General features: G+C 38.5%; 1 protein-coding gene across 2 annotated transcripts in view; it reads left to right on the top strand.

Annotated features, from left to right (window-relative positions):
- Positions 1 to 22,972, top strand: part of GADL1 (glutamate decarboxylase like 1) — an 83,282-nt gene that overhangs the window by 23,473 nt on the left and 36,837 nt on the right. For both annotated transcript variants that reach the window (XM_061465008.1, XM_061465009.1), the window contains 6 exons: positions 2,442 to 2,558; positions 7,224 to 7,288; positions 7,532 to 7,613; positions 14,784 to 14,983; positions 19,229 to 19,280; positions 22,318 to 22,407. In XM_061465008.1, the coding sequence (XP_061320992.1) occupies positions 2,442 to 2,558; positions 7,224 to 7,288; positions 7,532 to 7,613; positions 14,784 to 14,983; positions 19,229 to 19,280; positions 22,318 to 22,407 (606 nt within the window). The remainder of the gene's footprint in view (positions 1 to 2,441; positions 2,559 to 7,223; positions 7,289 to 7,531; positions 7,614 to 14,783; positions 14,984 to 19,228; positions 19,281 to 22,317; positions 22,408 to 22,972) is intronic.

Genomic DNA, 22,972 nt, shown 5'->3' with positions numbered 1-22,972 from the left:
GAATCCTACTTTGTGGCTTATAGAAAAGGCAAGGCATTCCTGTCATGCACTTGCATGGTCATAGCACCTTTCAGTGAGATCGGATTTAGATCTGTTTTCTGCCAAACAACCATCTCTTCTTTGAGTTTCATGCTAAACAGCATAATTGTTAATATATGGTGGCCCTAGTGACCTAGCAAACTCTCTCGCTTGCCTCTTTCTGTACTTTCCGTTATCTGTGGAAGACAAGCTGTACTTTACTCACTTGAGCAAGCTGGAGGAGAAAAAATTAAAGACTGAAATAAAATGGAGCAAGAGGAAGCAGGCTGTCAGGTGAATGGGCTCTTTTGCAAAAATGTAATTCTTGTTTGTTAATAAAATAAATCTAATGGTTATTTGCAAGAAATCTGGACATTTCTGGTTTTAAAAAAAGGTCAATCTCAGTATGGTGCTCTGCATTTTAAAAACAAATGTTCTATGTTAAAATACTCTGCTTACAGGAAAACAATTTCACTTGCATTTTAATGGAAATTAGAGGTATATTGGAAGGTTTTAATTTCATCACAGCTTCAGCGTGTCTGTCCTTGATAAAGTGCTACTTTACAACTTCTGCAGAAAGACACTTCAGTGAATTACAGTAAATAATTCTAATCACTCTAGACAACAGAGGATATATTTGCTAGTGATAGGAACACAAAATGATTACAAACTCTGAATAGCAAGAATGTTAGGTCTCTTTTTAGAGAGTTTAGTCAGAAAGATTTATATAACTATATTGTCAAGAATAATAAAAATTTAATTCCCTTCTTTGTGGGATAAATGTAATGGTACCAAGCTTTGAAATTTGTAGAGATCCTAGATTTTTTCCCCATACTCACTCATGTTACCTGCTGGCTGCTGGGGACCTCTGACTTTGATGTATTTGTGGAAGAAAATTGATGAGAACGCTGACAGAAACTAGGTGCAGCACATACATCTTCGTATGCCTCACTTGCAAAAGTTTTGGACTTGAGCTTCAGGCTGGTTTGTAAGTTTGATTGACTTTTGTGGTAGGTTGTGCTAGGAATGAATGACCAAGAAGTGAATTATAGGTTGGTAATTCTTTGTGAATGTATGGGATTAAATTATATTAATTCCAAGGTTATTTTTCACTGCTTTAGCAAATGGTAAGGATTTTTTAAAGTACCAACAAATCATAATTATGTACCATTCTAACAGTGCTCTGTTTAAGAAGTATAAAACTGCCAGTGTGTAAACGTGACTCAAGCCTGTTTGTCTTCTCCGTAGCAGATGTTTAAAAGAGGGCTCAGATTTCAGCTGAAGATACATAAGACTCATGTAGAGTCTGATTTTTTTTCAGCTGATGTCTAATTTCAGTGAAGGGACATTGAGTTACGTCAACAGAGACACATCATCTGAGAGATTTAATTCACTGCAAATGAACTCCAGGTATCCCAGACTGTACAATTTAATAATAACTTTAGTGCCTCTTTGGTAACAGCATTATGCTGTGGGCCAGAAGCTGAAATGCAGGGGATTTCCTTCAACATGTAGCTGCTGGCAAGTGAGACTGCACAGTCATTGCTAGGGCTGGTACCCTCAGTTTCGTGGAGATTAGACTCCATCAATTCTTTCCATTATTTCAGTTTCAGGTTCTAAGCAGGCACAGCCACCTACATCTGCAAGGGTATGTGACCTAGTCTGCTATTGTAATTGCACCCCTGCTATTAGTTGAATGGGAAAGCAATGAGCAAAGCCATTGAAACCAAAATGGATGGCTTATGATGGTTGTGTGACACTACAACGTGGCTGTTTAACCTTAAAACTGTCTGAGTGTCAGTGGTGCCTCTCCTAATATTCTACAGCCCTTCATGTTTTCTAGAAATGGGTAGGAGCAAGAGAATAGCGCTTTGCTGTAGATCAGGCATGGGGGCCAGACAGTGATGACTGTCCCAGTTGCAGTATGTGATAGTGCTGCCTAAGGCAAATCATGTTCCCTAACTTGAAGTTCCTCTTCACCGAGCAGAGAAGGAGAATGTAGAGGCAACTCAGGTGCAAAACCTAGAGGGATGAGCCTTTTCCTTGCATGGGTAGCCTGCTGGCTGAGCGAGTAGCTTTGTTATAGTCAGCAGAATGGCAGCAAATATGGTAGTAAAATGTAAAATGAAAAGCAGTGTATGAAGAGAGATGTCAAATATCTGATATGTTTTGATCTTGACAAAACTAACATCTGTCAAAAACAACTGGTGAAGTCTGCCCTGGGATGGTGTTAACTGGAAATGGAAAATGCCTTTTTTAAGAAGAGTCAGCACTTTGAATGCAGTGCCTTCTGCTGGGAAACTAAAATGTGGACTGTTGCATCTTTGTCCTACATTCCTAGACCTTTTTAGACTAACTCCACAGGTATACTGGGGGAGATGAGCAGTGCAAATGACAATTTTTTGTTTTGAATCCTATTGCAGGGGTCAGCACCATTTCTTGTCTGTGCTACAGCAGGCACAACAGTGCTGGGAGCATTTGATCCTCTGGATAAAATCGCTGATATCTGTGAAAAGCATGGCCTCTGGCTTCATGTTGATGTGAGTTTGTATACTGTGCAGTTTTTTTTAGCATTGCTTTATTATAATTGCTGTTTTTCTTTGACTGTTGATGTTTCTTTGTAGAAGCAAATTGGGTTCTAATAACCCTTCCTTCCCCTTTTTTTGTTCATTGATACTGAAAACAAAGAGTTCTGGTTTGTCTCTGTTACATGTGCTGAAAAACTGCAAATAGCTTGGTTGTGACAAGCAGTCAAAATGATTTTTGTCATTGTTGGGTTATATTTAAAATTATTTAAAAATCAATTTGTTTTTCTTGCTAGCTCCTGAAAATACTTTGAGGATGATTATATATAAATCTAACTTAAGAGTCTTTCCACATTCTGTCGGAAAATGGATGCATTGTAATTGTGGTGTATGGCTCATACAGGTTAAAATAAAAGTATATTTCTGACTCAACCAGTCATAAATTATTCATATTTTCATACATGTTTGAGTTTCCTGTAGATCTCTCTATGTTTTCCTAAATTGTTCAGAATTTTTTCTTTTCCTCTTTCTTTATAATTTTAGGTTTGGATATTGAAATCCATTCATGAATCTTTTTGGAACAGTAATTGAGACTTTTTATTACCAGAAAGAGTTAGCTGTAAATGTATTTTTCTAAAACTACATCTCTTCATATTTTCTAAAATTTCATTCTCTTTATCATTGCAATGCCACCAATCCAGAATGGCTAGATTAAAAGCCATGGAGCAGTGAGGTAATCTGGATCAACAGTAATGGAGATATTTAGACTTCCTCTAAATTTTTGAGGAGTTTGTTTAATATTAAGAATCTAAAGAAAAACCCTGGCTTCTTGTTGAATGATTTTACATGGTTTGCAGACTGAGCTATAGCAAGTGACTGCTGCTGTTTCCTCCAACTGTAACCTTGGAGGAAAAAAAGAAACAGTACAATTAAAACAAACATTAGAACCCAGGGAAAGTTCTATCTAATTCAGGTCTCTGTGTATTATTGGGAATCAGGATTACCTACTGCAAATGGTCTCACGAGCTGTTCATATCTTATACGAAAGCCAGTGGTATTATTTCCAGATTTACACTGATGTATCTTATTTCAGAATATTTTCTGAGCCCCAGAATTGATATATTTGCCTTAAGGAGACTCTTTGTTAAACACAAAATGATAAAGCTCATGATTCTTAGGAAGGGCAAAAGGGAGAATGTCAACATAAAATCAGTGAGCTTTGGGAGGATAAATTTCAATAAAGTCAGAAATAGTAGATAAGCTCTGACATGGAGACAGATCTAAAAAGGAAAGGGAAGTTAAGAAAAAGTTGTTTTAAGAATATAAATGCAGTATAAAGCCCAATAATAAGCCCAAACTGTCTCAGCAGTTAAACCATTCAACAGCCTAAGTGCAGAGACTATAACCAGGATCCTTTTGTGTGCATTACAGTATTCATACATGCATTCCAGTTTCTTATTGCATTCTATCATACATATAGGACTTGTTTTACACCATCAATAGGCCCTCAAGCTCCAGCACATATCTATGTAATATATTGTGTTCGTTTAGCTTTAAATATTATGTATGAGTATTTCTTCCCTTCTGGTCCTTACTTTGTTTTTTTCCTCCATACCCCCTATAGACAGGCCAGTACAGAAAATCAGGTTTGACCTATTAGCCAGTGCTTAGGTAGTTAGTTTAACCACACTGCGAACACTTTGATTCCCATTATCCAGCTGTTGCATATATAAAACACTAATTTTCTCATAGCTTGTTACCAATTACACTGCATGGGACACAGGTGATAATCTTGGTTTTGAGCTACCCTGCATTGTTCTCAGCTGCATTTGTTGTAAACAAATGTGCCAGTGTAGTTTGATCAACACGCTTTCCTTCTGTAGTCTCATGGATGGAAGAGACGTAGTTAACTTTATTGTGTTTTTGCCATATCTCATGAGGAAGCCAGAGAAACATGCCAAGCTGCAGCTGTGGTAGTGAGTGCAAATCTGGCTGGAAAATGATACCCAGAGAGCAGTTACCAGGGGTCCACTGCTGACAGGGGAGAAGATTTTGAGCAGGATTCCACAAAGGCCCATCCTAGGTTAGAAGTTATCTGGTATATGCATTAATAACTTGGATGAAAAAAAATACACTGAATACATTTGAAAATTACATAAAATTGCTGCAAGTGGCAGTGGGAGGACAGGATTAGATATCAAAGAGATCTCGGTAGTTGAGAGAAAAAAGTGGAAAAACTAGGTTACAGTTCAATAAACATAGAGCTCTAAGTTTAAGATGTAATAATCAACTGCACAAACAGGCTGAGAATTGCTGGCTAGAGAGCAGATCTTCAGAAAATAACACCTGGAGCTTGCAGTACATTACAAATCAATGATCGTAAGCATTTTTAAATAGGATTAAATGTCTTTCAGAATTGAATAAAGAAGATTGGTTGGTAAAATAGTTCTTTCTTTCTGCTTGGGCCTCAGTCTGCTTAATCTGGATTGTTCCCAAATAAAAAGTTTCATTTCAAGAAGGTTAAGGACCTACAGGAGAAAGATTAGAAAATAGTAAAGCAGTGAGGATAAGCAGAAACATATCTAGAAATTATGACCAATGAAGAGAGACTGAAAGCACTGGTGTTACTTAAACAAGAAGAGACAATGAGACAATATGTAGTAGCCTGCAGGTGCTTTCAGAGCTGTTGAAAAGAAGAAAAGGAATAATCTGTTCCCCTGGCCATTGCAGATATGACAAGAGGTAACATTCCTTAGGACTGACACTTTAAATCAATAGAGTGGTTACTCTTAAATGCAAATTAAGTGGTTAATTTGTGCAGCTTCTATTATTAGAGGTCTTTAAAAACAGGCAGAGCCAGTGTTTCTAATGCTTCTTTGGTACCTTCTCGTTTGTGTTTGTTTGTTTTAACCAACCTTGGATCTCTAAGAATTTAGTCTTTTGAACTGGGTAAAAATGTAGAAGCAGCAATTGCTGATGTCTCTCTGCACCTTAATTTTCACTTCAGTGCTAATCACAAGCTGTGTGTTCACAGATTAATAGCCTCTAGAAAAGACAAGTGTTTGACAGAAATGAGTATTACTGATTGTGCCTTTGGGGTTGGCACACTGTTGAAATGACCACTTGAGGGCCTTTCTAGTCCTGTTTTTCAGAGATAGTGTGAAAATGTCCATTTTTCCAAATAGCTTTGGAAGCAAATTTTGTAAAGAATTATTATACCTCGGTGGGTTTCTTATGAATTATGAAAGTCAGGGAATAATGTAACATGACTGTTTTGACTAGTGAATCATATAATGAGAAGAGTGAAATTTGTCTATGAATAGTTTGTCTTCCTATAGCATGGCAAATTTGGGCTAGCTAGAGAAACTTGGTTTCAAGTCATGGTTCTGCCACAGGATTACAGTGATGTTTGAGGCAAATAATTTCCTACCTGAAGTCCTACCTGTAGATTGAGCAGCAGCCCTTTCCTCAGCAAGGATGTTGTGAGCATAACAAAAAATATGATGTGGTACATTAATGTACTGTGTTAATGAAAATGGCATGATAAGACCAGTTATTGACCTTACATTTCCCTTGTGAGACTTTATGATTCGTGTCTGCCAGACAGCAGACCTTGTTCCTAATTTATGGGCTATGAAGCAAATACTGAAGTTGAATTCATAGATCAGCTATCACATCTATTTTTCTTTTGCTTAAGTAGATTCTGCCTGCATGAACATTGAAAATTCTTCTTTACTTTTTCCATATTTAGTAGTAATTTCTGAAATGCACTTTATGACATGTCTAGTGTTTGTGTGTTCTCCACCCATTCCATGGGGCAAATATTGTTGTTTGAGAACTGAAGATTCACAGCACCTGGTGGGTGAAATCTAATCCTTGCAGAATTCATGGATGTGAATCACCTTTCCTAACTCTAGTTGACCATAAATTAAACTTGTGTAATATAAAACTTGTTGCTTGAGTTCCTTCTATAGTCCATGGTATCTGCAAAAGGCATTGCCCAAAGACAGATGTCTAGAATAGATGAGATGATGCTCAAGAAGGAGTTTCAGTGGAGATCTCACTAAAGAGGCAGCCTAAATGATTTTAAGACCCCACACTTAGTTCTTATATTGACCTCAGGGAGATGTGGTGAGTCTTACTCCATTTTAACATCAGTCAGATTGCTGGTAACAGAAATGCTGCTATTGCCTACTCACTGACTTTGCTTTTAGTATCTAAACTCTGTGGAAAATCTGAACCTGGACTTTGCAATTGGTAGAGGTTATAATTCTCTGCTGTTTCGCTTGCGACTGTCTCAGAAAGGAAACAGCTAGTAGGAAGAAGATATGCAAAATGGGGCTTTATGTTTTTATTTCATTGGTTTAGGCTGGTGGAAAGGAAGCACTTCTGATCTGGTATCAGGAATGGTTCTGGTTAGCAAGTATATCAGTTCATGCACTTCCTTATATGGAAGGGACAGTGTAATTTGTTTCTCCCATCAGCTCCTCCATTTTAAGCATAGCACCAGGTTGCAATCTTTATTTCAGTACGTGATACTGAGGGCAAAATTTAACCCATTGACATGTAGTAAACCAAGTTTTAAGTGAGATAAAGCATCTTCAGAAATGACTAGTTGAAGCGTTATCAAAAGAACGTTACACAAATAATATTTTCTTGACTCTACGAATGTTCCAACAGGCTTCCTGGGGTGGCTCGGCTTTGATATCGAGGAAGCATTGCAGACTTCTTCATGGCATCCACAGGTATGTCAGTTCAGTTGATGGACACACTTATCAGGGACTGAGGTGGAAGTTGTGTGGCCTCTTGGCCTCTATGACAGCTGCATTTTTCAAAACACACATTACTATCAATTGGAGAGATTTCAGAACCTGGGGGGGGTGGGGGGAAGGGAGATCTGACTTGCGTTGTGTTTGGCCATTTTTGATTCTCTAGTACTCATGCTTATAGGTGCAAGTTCCACCTCTCTTCATTTATAAATTTCACAGGGCAGATTCTGTTGCCTGGAATCCCCACAAAATGCTGTTGGCAGGAATCCAGTGCTGTGCTCTTCTGGTGAAAGACAACTCTGTAAGTCCTGTCTTTTTTTTAAATGCAGTAGGCTGACATTGCTGTAATATGGAAATGGAAATAATTAGAAAAGAGCTGCAAGTGCAAAGGCTGAATGATAGAATTTTGAGTTCCACCACAAAATTAATAAATGATGCCTAAGAGAGCAGGGTCACACCAGTCCAAGTCACTGCACTCACCAGTGGTCAGATTTTTGCAGCTGCTGCTCTTGCTAGTTAACTTTTGTACATGACTTGCATTCAGGATTGAGTATTTTGTTACCTGGGCCTGCAGCACTTAAACGCTGAGCTCATCAAAGTCCTCAGAATAGCTGTCATCCGCTGTGACAGAGGTGAGTCTACAGACTGAGCAGACAGAGCTTGTCTTTGCATCCCCTTTACATGGGTACACCAGAGTGGGAAAGGGGAGAAAGAGGAGATAGAGCATATGCAGGTAAAGGTGCTGAGCTTTTTTTTTCCTCACTCTACTAGTTTTTCCTCATTGCCAGTGTCCTGGGTTCAGCAGTAGCAGCATTTTTTTTCTCCTTCTTAGTAGCTGGTGCAGTGCTGTGTTTTTTGACTTTCGGCCTAGGAACAGCACTGGTAACACAGACGCTTTTAGTTACTGCTCAAATGTTTAGTCTGACTAAGGACTTTCTGAGAGACTCAGATGCTCTGCCAGGGAGGAGGGGAAGCCAGGAGGAAGCAGAGACAGGACACCTGACCCAAACTGACCAAAGAGGTATTCCATACCATAGCATGTCATGGCCAGGATGTAACTGAGAGTTACCCGGAAGGGCTGGGGCACTGCTCGGTGGGGCTGGGTATCAACAGGTGGTGTTGTATTCTCTTCTGTTGTTATTTCCCTTATCATTGTTATTATTGGTGGTAGCAGCAGTGATTTGTGTTATACCTTAGTTACTGAGCTGTTCTTATCTCAACCCGTGGGAGTTACATTCGTTTGATTCTCTTCCCCATACCTCTGGGAGTGGGGGGGGTGAGGGGGGGGGTGGGGGGGATGTGGGGGGGGGGGGGGGGGAGGGAAGAAAGGTGGGGGGAGTGAGCAAGAGGGCTGCATGGCTGACTTACGGCCTGGGCTTAAACCAGGACAGCCAGGGTGATTGAGGCTTTCCAAAAGCCATGACTAATTAGAATGTCTAGCAAGTGAACAACAGACACGTGATCTCAAGTGACACAAAAGTGAGATGAGTCTGCAATGTGGTAAAACTCCCTGCTTATACCTCTGTGGAATTCTATCTTTATAAAGAAACCGGTAAGAGGTCAATTATTTCAAACCACATTTCAAACTCAGCTCTGCTAAAACTTACCTCATTATCCACCATCAGGGTTGAGTTTTAGCTTACATTTAATAGGTTATGAGTGACTGAATAGGAATTTAATAGGAATGAATGACATTATGAAGATATGGAGCCCCTAAGGTTTACATCTCTATTTTGTGACCATGGTTTGTCACAGTCACTTTTATAAATCACTGTTAAAACAGCTGACAGTTTCTATTCAGCTGCTAGTAGTTAGCTATCCATGTAACTGATTACTAACTTCTGGTAGTAAGAGCCGGTGATGACCAAGGAGCTAATCAGTGCTCTCTTGGCACTGTTTGCTCCCAATCAGGGGTGAGACATAACAGGACAGCAAGATGTTTGATGGATGGACTGTTAAGTGGGTAAGGAAGTGGCTGGATGGTTGAATTTGGACTTGCATTTGCATTGCAGTCAATGGTTCAATTTCCAAGTGGAAACCAGTAACAAGTGGTTAAGGGTCCATACTGGGACCAGTACTGTTTATGACACGTACAGTGGGATTTAGTGCATCCTTAGCAAGTTTGCAGATGACACCAAGCTGAGTGGTGCAGTTAACAGCTTGAGGGACCTGGACAGGCTGTAAGAATTGAACTCCAGGACTGCCTGTCCATTATGTTATCTTTATTCCAGGATGACAAACAAGCAGAATGAAGTTATTGACTAAGATTAATGTGGTGTCTTAATTGCAGGTTTGGGAAGAATTCAGTGCTATATTTTTAACTAAAGAGACCAAATACACAGATATAGCCCAAGGTAATGGTTTGGCTACATAGTAGAAATTTTTCAGGAAATAAGAGGGAAGAAATGGAGAGGAATGAAATATTCTAGCTGCCCTGGAATTTAAAGTCACTTTACAAACACTGCTCCAACATCAGGGCTCTGGCACCTTTTCTGTATTATTCTTCCTTGGAGTGATAAAGCAATCCAATTCCACATCTAAATCACAGCTAGGCAGTGCTGGAAGTACTTGTACAACTGAATCCTAAACTGTTGAGGGGTGAAAACACAAGTATTGCTGATCATATAGTCAGATCCTGTTGTACAGTGAGACACATTATGGAAAGTACAAGAATTCTCTGTATGGGGAGAAGGTGTTTTAGTCTTTAATTCCTGGAAAATTGGCACTTAGGTGTTTTGTGTATGTGCCAATAGTGTTTATATGCAAACAGATATACATACAAATTTGAATGCATTTGTGTCAGCTTTGTGAAAGTGTTGGAATATAAATTCTTAAGAAAAAAAGATCAAATGCGTATTTAAGACACTTTGGCAGAAAGGCCTTATTTCACTTTAATTCTCTCCATTCCAGAACAGGCATCTGAATCAAGTTTCCCATTAAAAATGCTGTTTTCACACCAGTAAGAGAAGGAAAGAGTATGTGTATTGGTTTCTCGCTTTTAAGCTTGTTCCACTGCTCCTAAATTATATTGCTGCATTACTTACTGCTGCAGATGAAGCACACATTTATATGCGAACATAATTCCTTCACACTGTGGTTAGGATCCATCAGTGGCAGTTGGATGCTGAGGTGGGAGCTGGAAGAGTATGGCACACGTTGTTCTGCTAGTGAATGTTCAAGGAGCCTCAGGTAGTTTCTGTAGTGGTGAATTCTGCAGGAAGTCAGAACAACAAAATGTTAAACACAGATGTTAAGTCCTATTTATGAATCAAGCCCTACCTCCCTTTGAAAGTCTGATTAAAGAAGTTTTGTTAGCCTGTCTTCACATTTGGGGGTCCATTTGGAACTGTGGACTACCACCACAGTTTAGGGTTTAGGATTTAAGATTAGGGTTAGGTAATTATAAATGGACAAATAATCCCCTTCAGTTTTTCATTCTCTTTGTTGGTTTGGTGGGTTTGTTTAATTTGTTTTGGGGTTTCTCTTTCTTTAGCTACATAGCATCAATAAAGCTATGTGGTTTTTAGTAGTGTTAGTAGGTTTAAAACATTGCAGCTAGATTATTAGAATGAAACATTGTATTGAAATATTTTCCTATGCAGATTAATGAAAAAAAAATAAACTGCAATGAAATGCTGATAAAAGAGTATTTTCCAGCCTTAATGAAACAAAATTGGCATGTTTTCCAAAGAAAGTAGAGATAAAAAAGAAGTATATTTTGCTTGATTAGAAGGGAGGAGCATTTTCACCAAAGGGAAAGAGAGATTGATTAATTCTCTGTAAAAGCTCAAGAACAATGACAGTAGCTCTTAATGCTTAAAGCACTCGGGAAATACACAGCTATTCCTTTTTTGCTGCCATGCCCTGAGTAACTTTCATCATGTCTGTAATAAGATCAACTTACTTAGAAAACACTTGTATTGCTGTGGTGTGAATTGCAGTGACCATTTAAACATGAAGCTAGATGGACTGACAGTCTCAAAACATTAGTGAGCCAGCTTTGTTCTTGTATGTTCTTAAAATGCTATGAATTAGTCTTGGATTGCACATTAAGACCACAGAGTTACTCTAATTTGTGCTTCCTATAATCCATATGAATGTGAATATTATCACCATATAAATAGAGAACTAATGTTTATCACCAATGCCGAAGTTCTGTAACTCATTAGAGTGTAGCAGTAGGTTGGGTAGCTAGCAATCAGTTCTAGGTAATGAGCAGAATTTTCACTTACCAGTTAAATACATTTTTAAAGAATGTAGCTAATGAAATCAGAGTAATCTCTTCCTCATCATTAGCAGTATCACAAAGATACCTACTTCCCCGATTCCTTTCCAGGGCAACTGTAGGAAATACTTTATTCCCGTTGCTTTCTGCTTCAGGTTAGTACAACTGAGAGCTCATTTTGACTTCTTTAAGTGAATTACAGGGGTGGCCTTTTGCACTGCACTGCTTTTAAGAATTTTCAAGTATGACATTCAAAAGATTGGTCTTATTGCTTCTGATAAGGCGAATCAGGAAGATGTTTGTCTTGGGGAAAAAAAAACTTGGGGAAAAATATGTTTTGTTAATGAAATTGAAATTCACTTTTAACTAGCAGTAGAAATGGAAAGAGATCAGAAGCCTTGTTGTAGGTAAGTGTGTTCAATAAGAAAAATGTTGAATTATGAAACTGGAACTCTTATGTTGATTTCAGTATCAATAATTATTCATTTATTTGCTATTAATTAGAACAAACAGTGACAACCCACAGACTTCTTCAAAAACAAAGGCTATTTGAAACCCCATAGCAGATTGTGGCCTCTATAAAAATAGTATTTCCATATTCTAAACTTTAAGAACCCTGATGTAAGGTAGAGGACTATTATTAGTCTCTGTAAGAAGGGCAGAAAAAAAATAAAAGATGCTGAAGAAAATTTCAAACTTGTCAGATGGGGCAATTCTAATGACATTTTTACAATTCCTTTGAACAGAAGGAGGAGTTCAATTACTATGGGGAAGACTGTTGGGGTCTTCTTGGGACTGAGAATGTTGAGTTTGAAAGCATTTCCTTTTTTTTTTCTTCTGCTTTTCTGTCATTTGCCTATTTTGGATATTTTCCTCTTTTTTTTTTTGTCCTCCCTGAGCAAACCCTATTCTGCATCATTCCCTTTCTCCTCCATCTTGCTTCTGGCTTTGGTCTGGCACCCCGCTTCCCCTGCTTCCCCCACTTCCTTCCTTCCTTCTTCCTGCCTCTTCCTCTCTTTTTTCTCTTTCTCACAAAGCATGATTTTTATTTCTTCTCCTGTCTGCTCTAGTGATGTGCTGGAGGATGTCATTGTACTTGCCTCTGGAGACTGACAATAGGCAATGTCTGCAGCAGGAGTTCCTGAGCATGTTTCATTATTAGTGATATAAGCAGGTGGGAGAGGATCACCAAGCCAGCACATCATGTCAGCTTCGAATGCACCAGGAGAGCAGGACAGTATCTACCTCTTTTAGAAAAAAAAAATTAAAAAAAAAAAAAAAATTGTTCCCAGGCATTTGAGCTCACTCAGAGATACTGAACTATTTGTTCTTCTTGAGTTTTCACTCTAGAGCATTTATTTTTAAACTCTGAAACTCTGCAGCTGTACTGTGATCTTAAGTGAACTCAGTCTTTCTGTAATATTACCAACAGAGTTTAGGGGTTTTGTGACAAACAGAAGGTATTATTTCTCAGATGACGGGAGTGATGGGAACAAATATCCAATGATGTCCTCTGTTGTGCAGCTGTATTACATTTTGATAAGGCAGAAGATAGTTCCACATTGATCAGCCCTCCTATTCACTCACTGCAGAAACATTGCAAAATTTTAAAGTCAGTAAGATTTGAAGCAATTAACTTAGATTTATGGATGTTATTGCCTTTGCTTGTTTTGCTATATATATTTTTTAATACAATGTCTAGTAAGCTTGTATTTCTCCTTAAAGTCAGGGTATGGAGATCTAAATGAATAGAACACAATGGCTTGATAAAGAGATTCCTATTCCTGTTTTGCAGCTGCTAGCCAAAGAACACAAAGCTGAAAAAACAGAAAGTAGGTGAATTGTGTAGATCAAGTGCTTGACTTTGCTTTCTAATATCACCTTCTTGCCTGCCTTTTTCTGAGAAAGTTGGGAAGTAAGTGTGAGAATCTTATAGACCACAAAAAGCTGCATCCAGCATTGGCTTTCAGTTATGGTTACTGTGTGCTGCAGCAGCACATTATCCCTGATGGCTGCAGAGGGAGAGCTGAAGCTGCCCCGCAAGCTGTCACATAAACTTTTTTTTTCACAAGGCTGAATGTACTGATCCTGTGCTAAAGAGTTCAGGCTAAATCCTGTCCTTTTCAAAAAACAGCAATATTACAGTGGGATCTTCAAACCCCTACAGAAGTTGTGGGGAAACCTTTGGTGTTCTCCTTTTGTGCAGGTGGGTTTTTCTTTTTGCTTTGTTTTTAGTATTGGTGGAAGGAATTGAAAAAGCTGGGAGAGAGGGAGACTTATTCTGTGCATGCTAGTGGATTATTTCTCCTGTGGATTTTTTTGTCGTCTTCTTTTTTTTTTCTATTTTGCTGCCAGTTCCAAAGTTACCATTGTGTACTGTAATGCAGATCAAGAACTGTACCTCTGTTACAGGAATGTGACACTTTAAGAGTGATGTCAGACACTGTCATTTTAAAATCAGGGTCACAACACACATAGAGGAAAGGATGAAATATGCAGTGCTTTTCAATTGTTTCAGTTTGAAGAGTGATGTTGAATTGGAAAATGAATTGTGCTCTTTGGGCTACTGTTCAGCAGTTTGTCATGCTGTCCACTTATGTTCATTGGTCTGTTCTGCATCAAAGACTTCTGGTTCAACTGTCACTTAAATACATGTTTGCAGATCTGAATTAGATGTTGTAGTCATGTTTTTAACCTCATCTGAATATCTATTCTAGCATTATCTTACTGATTGTGGTTTATTTTTCTTACCCTCTTCTAATATTGCTGACAAATCTCCAATCTTTTCTGTCTCCTGAGCTCCTTGTATGTCACCCTCATCTCTGCTCTTATAAGCTGCGGTCTGCAGCCCTTCTCTCTACTTCATAATATTACAGAGTATACTTTGATATTTCATTCTTTAGCTAATGGCCAGTGCTATGCATTTTCTCTTGTACATCTTTGGGTACTTGTTTCTCTGATACCTACTCCCACGGTTTCTTGAGATGGGAGTAAGGATTCCTCTTCAGCCTGCAGCTCTTCGGTGACATTATGAAGAAAATAATAAAATGAGAGATGCTTCTTTGTTTTCAGAGCTGACTTCACTGGGTTCATCTGAACACCATTAGCTTTGGATGATTTCCTGCACATCCAGTTCTGTTTTACTAAGCTGTTGGTATAGACAGGAAGAAAAAACTTTGGCATGTGAAGTTACAAAGGCTTGGAAATGCTCATCAGCAATCTATGTCTCTGTTGTGTTCTTAATAGGGGCTGCTGAAGAAGTGTTACTCTGCCGAGGCCGCCTACCTGTTCCAACAGGACAAGTTCTACGATGTCAGCTATGACACTGGTGACAAGTCCATTCAGTGCAGCAGACGTCCAGATGCATTCAAATTCTGGCTGATGTGGAAAGCATTGGGAACCACAGGCCTCGAGGAGAGAGTAAACAGAGCACTGGCTTTGGCTAGGTATCACTACACAGTTTTGAATATGTCTAGTCTGTGTAATTGACCAAAATGTTGACATTACTGATACTGCATATCTTGGAATAGACCATGTTGTTACTTCCCCGTCGCCCCGCCCTTTTCCTTTTGTTTGTGTATACTAGGAGGAACTAATAGCAATAGTAATTAGTATTATTACATTTGCTACCATATTTAATAATAATGATTACTTTTAGCAGCAAGTATATTGGTAAACATAGAAGTCCAAATTATGCTATCAATCTACATTATTTAATATTTATGTTGTCTGAACCAGACATAGAACAGGTTTATCATATATCCTCTTCTAACTCCTAACTGTGTCTTCTGGTGTTAATGTAAAAGCAGTCCTATATGCCAGGCTCTGAGCTGTGTCTAGCAAGAAGTGAATTAGCTGTTCTTCTGTTTACTTCATTCCTCATGACTGTTTTTTTTTTCTCCACAAGTTTGCAGAATTTCTTAATGTTTACAGTATGTTCTGTTAGGGGTTGAAGCACCTTTTTCTTATGATCTTTCCCTCACCTGCCCTGTTAAATTTTACTCAGTTTTTGGTCTTGCAGATCTGAGTTTCACAGCTGAGTTCTGCAAAATTCTTGCTAGATGGTGTTTCTAAACTGATAGTGATGTCTCAGTTTCTGGGGAGAAACTTCCATACACAGGTTGCTTTATCTTCTCACAGAAGAAATAATATCGAAATAAGACAACAGCCTATTAAAAACAATTCACTTGAAGTGTCATATATGTTCAGAATTTATACAAAAGAAACCACAATGAAATCTTTACCAGTTCCTGGGCCAGCTACTACCATGAATCAAATAATTATATTGCAAAACAGTCAGCCATAACATATTGCACTTTTATTTTTTTTTATGAACTACCAAGTTGAAAATAATTGAATGTTTACTACAGTGAAAATTGAAGGAATAGCCTCATTTTAATAAAGTGACTTAAAGAACAGGTAAACATACCTATGACCTAAACCCAGAGTGAACTGGAAAGGAATGAAAAGGAAGGCAGGAAAACCAGAAAAGCTCAAATAAGCTGTGTTTTTTTTTCTCTACTTTCTTTCTTTAAACCACTCATTATTTGGCCAGTTAAATATTCCTTTATATCTTCTGGTTAAATTGCACCTTGTTTTTGTTCCAAAGCATTGTACTGTTCTGTGCGTGTACAGAGTAAGTAATTCATTGCTGTGTCAGTAGGAGAATTCAGCCTTATCAAGGTTACTGGCCAAGGTCATTTGACTGAGAGTGTAGTGATTAATGACCTTTCTGGAATCGGTATTCCCTTTGAATGCTGGATTCAGCTGGTAGCGCTTCTAAGGAGTAACAGGGTTGTCTCTCTTTTTTTTTTTTTTTCCATCTTAATTTTTCTTCTCTCCCTTAAGAAAAAATCTTATTTTTGTCATTGTCTGATGAAATATATTCTTTACAGTATCTGCATTGCTATCTTGAGTCTGCATGGGCATGGGCACTATGCCAGGTTTCCTAACTACTCAGCAGCTGTGCAGCCTTTCTCCTGATTTGTTACAGTAGGTGTTACTTAGATATTCCAAAGATAGTATTTCAGTGTTCCTAAATGCATACCTGAATTAATTCTGTAACTAGTCCACTGGCTATAGAACTTAAGAGCAAGATTATTTTTCTTTTCCCATCATCAGAGAAAGCTGCCAAGGTTTTAAAGCTAATTGCAGTCATGTATTCCTGTTGCAGCAAACTTTTTAGCGATTGGCTATTCCATTAATTTCATCTTGTTCTGGAGATGAATTGTGTTTTCAGTGTATTGTATATGCCAGGAACATTATGATGCTACCTATTTGGAAAGGCTTATTTTAAAAATCCTACAGTAGAGCATCCTGCTGAGCAGTTCACAAGTTTTCTTTTTTTTTTTTTTCTTTCTTCCCCCCCCGTTATTTTTGATGCAGGGATGTTGTTTTGTGAAGTACTTGAAGAAAAAAATAGATGTAATACATTTAGAATACAACTGTAAGAACGACTGCATTTTATGCTTCATCATCTTCACAGTTTTTCTGCCTGATTCCTCTTCTGACACCCACTCTTAGCAGACATGTGTCTACTTTCACAGCAGATCTCCACCCCTCATTTTCTGCAAGGCTTAATCATAGCAAATAGTACTTCTCTGTGCACTCCAGTCCTTATTGAGACTCAAGTCCTTTTTTATGTTCTACAACAGTGACACAATAATAAAACTCCCCTGTCAAGTGTGGAAAGATGTGCAAAGTGAACTGCTCCACTGCCATCCAATGGCTCTAGCAAGATAAATCATGGGCAATGGATTTTCTAATGGCTGCCTTCTTAGGCTATTGGCAATGTAGTTAAGAACATGATAAACAACATTGCGAGCTTGACTGACAGCAGATATCCTGTCAGATCGTGGTCTTAAAAAAAGGCACTTCTGGTAAGAGAGGAGGGTATTAAGTGTTGTAAAATCTCTCTAACAATTAAAGACCTCAAAAAGAAAAAGGGGTGATCATACATAGCTTTCTTTTACAGGGTTTAAAATAAAAAATTGAGGGCCATTGTCTTGTGAATATTCTGCTGATTTTGCTGAATGCTGGTCTTATGGTGCAGACAAGTGTCTTGTAATCAACAGGACAAAAGCACTGAATGTGTTTTATTTAAGACAGTCCCCCTACAGAAAGAGGTTCCCCACAACACTCTCATATGGTATCTAGCTTCCTCCTTACCTTTCAGCATGCCTGTCTTGCAACCTAAACATTAGTGTGGGCATTAACAGCCAGATAACAAGCAAATGCACACAGTAGGATCTAAATGGTCATGGCAGAAAAGGTCCAGAATTTGAGTCTAGTCTAGGTCTCAGTAGAACTTGTTCTATTGAGAGGGACTATCTCAACAGTGCACAGTGTGGCACAACTCAGAGCTGTGTGTCGTGGGAACTGGCACTCTATCACAGCAATCATTTTGTAGGGATGTGTGCTAAGAGGTAATGAGTTACATGCACAATACTTGTTAATGATAAACAGCATGACAACTCCCCATGCTCTGTTCTGAAAACTGGTTTCCATCTAGGGCATTGTTCACTGCCTCCCTAGCCAGCCTGTTTCTGCAGCTTGTCTGCTGAATAGCAGGCATTTGTTGCCGGTACAACTAGACGTGTCCGTGTGGGGTCCGTTTTCAGGAATGTAGGTAATACCAAGGGAGGTTATTTTGACAATGTTCTTCTTCCTCAAGTGGTGGACAAAAGGATTATTTGTGTAATGACCAGTAACGCAGCTGCAGGCAGGAAAAATTCCAATAAATGCTACAAAATACCAGATTTGTATACAATTTGTCTCAGTTTTATTACTGTTAGACAGCAAAATCTTCATTTAGATCTCAGGCAGTTAGTCCTTCATGTAGAGGACTAAAATTCCATTGAAATGGAAAAGCTGTGTGAATTTGAGGGGATATCTTTGGAGTTTTTCTTGGGAAGGCTTTGGGGGCAGGGCATGAGGGGAATAAAGAGAGAAGTCCCAGCTATGTCAAAGTGCCCTCTTTGCTTCAGAATTCCTGTGTGATGTGTGCCATGGCAAAGTTGAAGTCATGTTTTTTAAAAAAGTTATAAATTGAAGCTGTTTGGATTCAAACTTTTGATTCAAACCTGTTTTCCCATCGAAGGCTTCTGTGTTTTTCATAGTGTTAGCATAGAATGCTCAGGGATTATTGTGCTTCAGCAATAGTCACTGAATGGAAATGCGCAGTTCTGTGTACAGTGTGGAACAAGGTCAGTTCTGAGAAAATTGCTGGGTTTGAAGTACGTGGAACTCAAATTCTGGGCTAGATTGGGAGGTCCTTCTAACAGTAGTAGTGCAAGAGATGTCAGCATGACCATGAAATAACATGGCAGCACAGCATCAGTACTTGAGAAAAAAATGGAGGAACTAATTTGTAGAGAGCAACATCAATGGAAATGTGTGCTGGGGAAGTTCACAGCCTGATGCAAAGAGGATCAATTTGTGCCATGTGGCTCCACTGAAGATCTGTGCCTGAGGACAGAATTTGGCCTCTCCTCAGTGCTCCTTGGTTGGCTGTGGCCTTCATTTGTTTCCAGGAACTAATAGCTACTGCATTTTGTCAGCAGGTGGAAATGAGATTTAACTCTGTGGTTTCTTTTGCGGGAGAAGGAAGAAAGTTCAAGACCTTTGTTGTCTGTATGTATTGTTTTGTTCTCTTTGTTCTGTGCTTTAAACTGCTGCATTTTTAATTGCAGGTATCTAGTTGAGGAAATTAAGAAAAGAGAGGGATTCGAGCTTCTTTTGGAGGTAAATGAAAATGGAATTGAATTGTAGGTTTGGGTTTTTTTTGGGGGGGGGAGGTGTCTGTTGTTTGATCTTGTTCTTTTTAGCAATTGCCAGTTTGTATTTGAAGTATATAATAATTTTACATATTGGAGATACACAGATATATGATTGAGCACATATAACAGGCTCTGCATTCCCTACCATCGCTCTGTTTATTTTCCTAGCTTCTAAGCCTGTATTGCCTCAGGGGGTATAGATGGAGCACTTTCCTCTGAAAACAAAGAGCCTAGCTGCAAAAACGCAGTGCTTGCCCGACTTGACAGATAAGACTGTGTGTTGGATGGAAAAATATTTTGATCCTAAAACTGGATTTTTTTTTTATCATTAAAGTCCATGTCTTTTCCTCTAACTGTTTCTGCACCCATCTTCCTAAAAACTACCCAAAAGTTAGGGTTTTCACTCATCTTTGCTAAACCAGTCAGCTTATTACTGGTCTGGGGAAGAGTAAGGGGGGCATTACTAAAGTGCTATTTTTCCACCTATCCTCAGCTCTTTGGTTAATAAAGCTAGTATCTGGGATGTTGCAAAGACCTGTCATTTCTAGAAAAAACTTCTGCACTGTTGGAAGTGTATTTGTGTGTATGTAGCATGGGTAGGAAGAAAGCCCATGGAGGAGGAAGGGAAAATGAGGAAGTGCCACTCATTCAGACAGACAAACCATAATGATGCAGATTTGATTTACACTTGCTGATGGCAAGAGCATTCCAGGTTGGGCTAGGAGAAATACAAGATATAAAACATATTTTATACTGTTTATGCAATATAAACTTTTCCCTTAAACTTAGAAAACTGCTAATTTGAAAGTGCATAGTGGAAAACTTTACATGGAGTGAAGAATTTTGGGCCAGCAACACATGATAGGATTACTAAAGTAGCGATTCTGTTTAAAAGTTCTCCATTTTCTGCTATTGTAGAGCTTAGCAGAAAGCCCAGACCTACTGTAGATGTGAAAGATGCTAGTGAGAGCAGAGACTGCTTTTTAGTTGCTGCAGGAATAGGACACTTGGATTAAAAGAGGGATTGGAAGGAGTGCTATAGTATGGGCTACGTAGTACGGGCTATGAGAAGGAAGTTAAGCTAGGGTTAAGAAAAAGTTTTCAGGCATGCAGGGCAACAGGAAGTGAGAATTCAAAGAAAGACTGCTGGGAGGCTTTAGGCTGCTAGGCCCAGTTATGCGAGCCCTTTCTTAGTGGAAATTGAACTTTAGGCAAGAAGCTCAGGAATATGATCCTCTGATACATGCAGTGAGGAAAGTCCAATAATGGGAACCACTCTATGGCCTGGAAATACTATTCATGCTTATATCATCTTGAATTCGTCTGTGGTATAATTGCTTACCTGCTTTGATAAGAGCTGTGACAAGTTAACCAGAAATAGAGTGAAGCATGGCCAGGGGTAGTTAAGTTTTTCTAGGATGAATGATATATTCATAGGGGGGTGGTATATTTGATGTGTGAAAGGAAACTGAGATAATCAAAAAGGTAATATAGGCAATGGCAATATGGTAATATATGCCATCTGTCTACTCCTGCCATCTGATTTTAAATAGTTTTAAAATAAACCCTGTAACAGCAAACTAGTGCTTTTCCTCATGAGGAGGCTGCTGCCTTTTCAGGATCTGTGTTTATGTGTGTACTCAATGCGTGCTCTTTTGGGGGAAAGAAATAGGACTTAAAAAAGCTGACCTTTATTTCATTCAGTGGCAGCATGTGGCAAGTTTGCAGCTCTGTTCCTGCTGAGAGTGCTGTTTTTTTGGTGATTAAATTGTATTTAATGCATTCTTTGAAGCAAAGCAGAAAATGATATGAGCAGTTCTCAGCGCCCTTTCATGAAAGAACATGTCTTAGCTGGTGAGCTCTTCTTGTTCAGGAGATTGCCTGGGATTATAAAAGCAGGTGTATTCATGGTGAGGCAAGGAGATGGTATGACTGAACTACCCATTAACTTTCTTTCAACCAGTACTGATGAAGATGGTATGTGGGAGAAGAGAAGGGTGTGTGAGTTTATAATCCATGTTATAATATAGACTGCAGTTAAATATTGTGTTGCAAATAATGTAGGTCAAGATTTGCTGAGTGGTTTTATAGGTGGTGTTGAGTGGGATTAGGAGGCACATCTATTCCTCATGCTATTGCTACCTGTACAGGTTTAAAAAAAAAAAAAGGTTCCAAATTAGCAGGAAATACAGAGAACCTGGCAAAATTTAAAGGCAGAATTTCTCTGGAGTGAAACAGAGATGTCTTTGCTCAAAAGGCCTATTTAAATACTGGAATATATCTATCAAAGCTATGGCACATGCTGCAAGGGGTCCTGAGATTCTTATAAAATGTGGAAATTGAGAAAGCCAGCATTAACTCCAGCACTGTGTAGTATGCTGCATGAGATATGATATAAAAGGAGGTTGGCATTGTTCAGTAGAAAAATTACTAGCTGTGCAAGTGTTAAATGGTGACAAAAATTGGTTTTATGTAAAATGTATCAAAGGAAACTTAATTAGAAAAAAACCAAACAAAACCAACCGACCAAAAACAAACAAACAAACAACAACACAAAAACCCCACCCCCAGAACCAAGAAACAAAAAAAACTAAAAAGAAAATATTTTCTTGTCTTGTGCTCCAATTTTGAAATATGTAAGTTACCTCTCTATGCCTCCCTTAAAGCTTTGGTTAGAAAAAAAGTGTTAGTGAACAAGGAATTAAATATGTACATAGGAAGAAGAAAGGAAAAAGGAACCCCAAAACGTTTCTTTTTTTCTGGCAGCAGGAAAAGAAATGGATGATATGAAAACCATAATATTTATAGAACTACTTATAGTTTTGAAAAGGGAAAACAGAAGTTGAGTTGGAGAAGGAAGTTTTAATGAAAAGAATATAAGCTCTAAGGTTCTCCCGTCCTTCTTCCCCTCCAAAGCAAAGCAGAACTTTTTGATGAGCTATAATATATATTCTTGCACAATTTGTCATATCTCATAAGCAGTCCCTTGTTCTCTTGTTTAGCCCGAGTATGCAAACGTTTGCTTTTGGTACATTCCACTGAGCTTAAGAAAAATGGAGGATGGACCTGAGTTTTGGCAGAAGCTACACCAGGTGAGTGTCACATGCAGTGTTATCTGTAGCTTACTGATTTATCTGTGTGCCAGATAAGAGTGTAGAGTAGCCCTTGGCTTTGCTCACCATCAACCTATCAGTAGATTCAGGATTTAACCCTTAAGGACTTGTTGGTAAGATTTAAGATTGTTGTCTGTTCAGAAAAGGCTAATTAATATTTTTTCTTAATGTAAAAGATTAAGACATTTACAAGTATTCATCTTACTATCAAAGCTGGTAGCATTTGGCAGAATGAGCGAAGACAAACTGCATCTCTCATCTGGACAGATTATTCATTACTTGTTTCAGATACTTAAGGTTGTCCTTGGAACTTGTCTTTAGTTATCTATGGTAATCTATGATACTGCAAGTGATGAAGTGCTTAAGAATACATATCTGATGTTAAACAACCCATAAGTGATAACAGGAATACAATGGGAAAAAACTTTGAATGTTTTGGCGACTCTTTGCCAACCTGGTAGAAAATCATAAATGTCTTGAAAAAAGCAGCAGTAAAATTTTGAAGTTACTACTAGGGAATCAGTAGTTAAGACTTAATTAAGAA

The sequence above is a fragment of the Pezoporus flaviventris genome, unplaced genomic scaffold, assembly GCF_033815535.1.
Source record: "Pezoporus flaviventris isolate CSIRO_AGI_PZ_B2104156 unplaced genomic scaffold, CSIRO_AGI_Pfla_v1 ptg000037l, whole genome shotgun sequence".
NCBI classification, from domain to species: Eukaryota; Metazoa; Chordata; class Aves; order Psittaciformes; family Psittacidae; genus Pezoporus; species Pezoporus flaviventris.
Note: the sequence above shows the minus strand (reverse complement) of the source record. Positions and strands in the feature narration are given on the sequence as shown.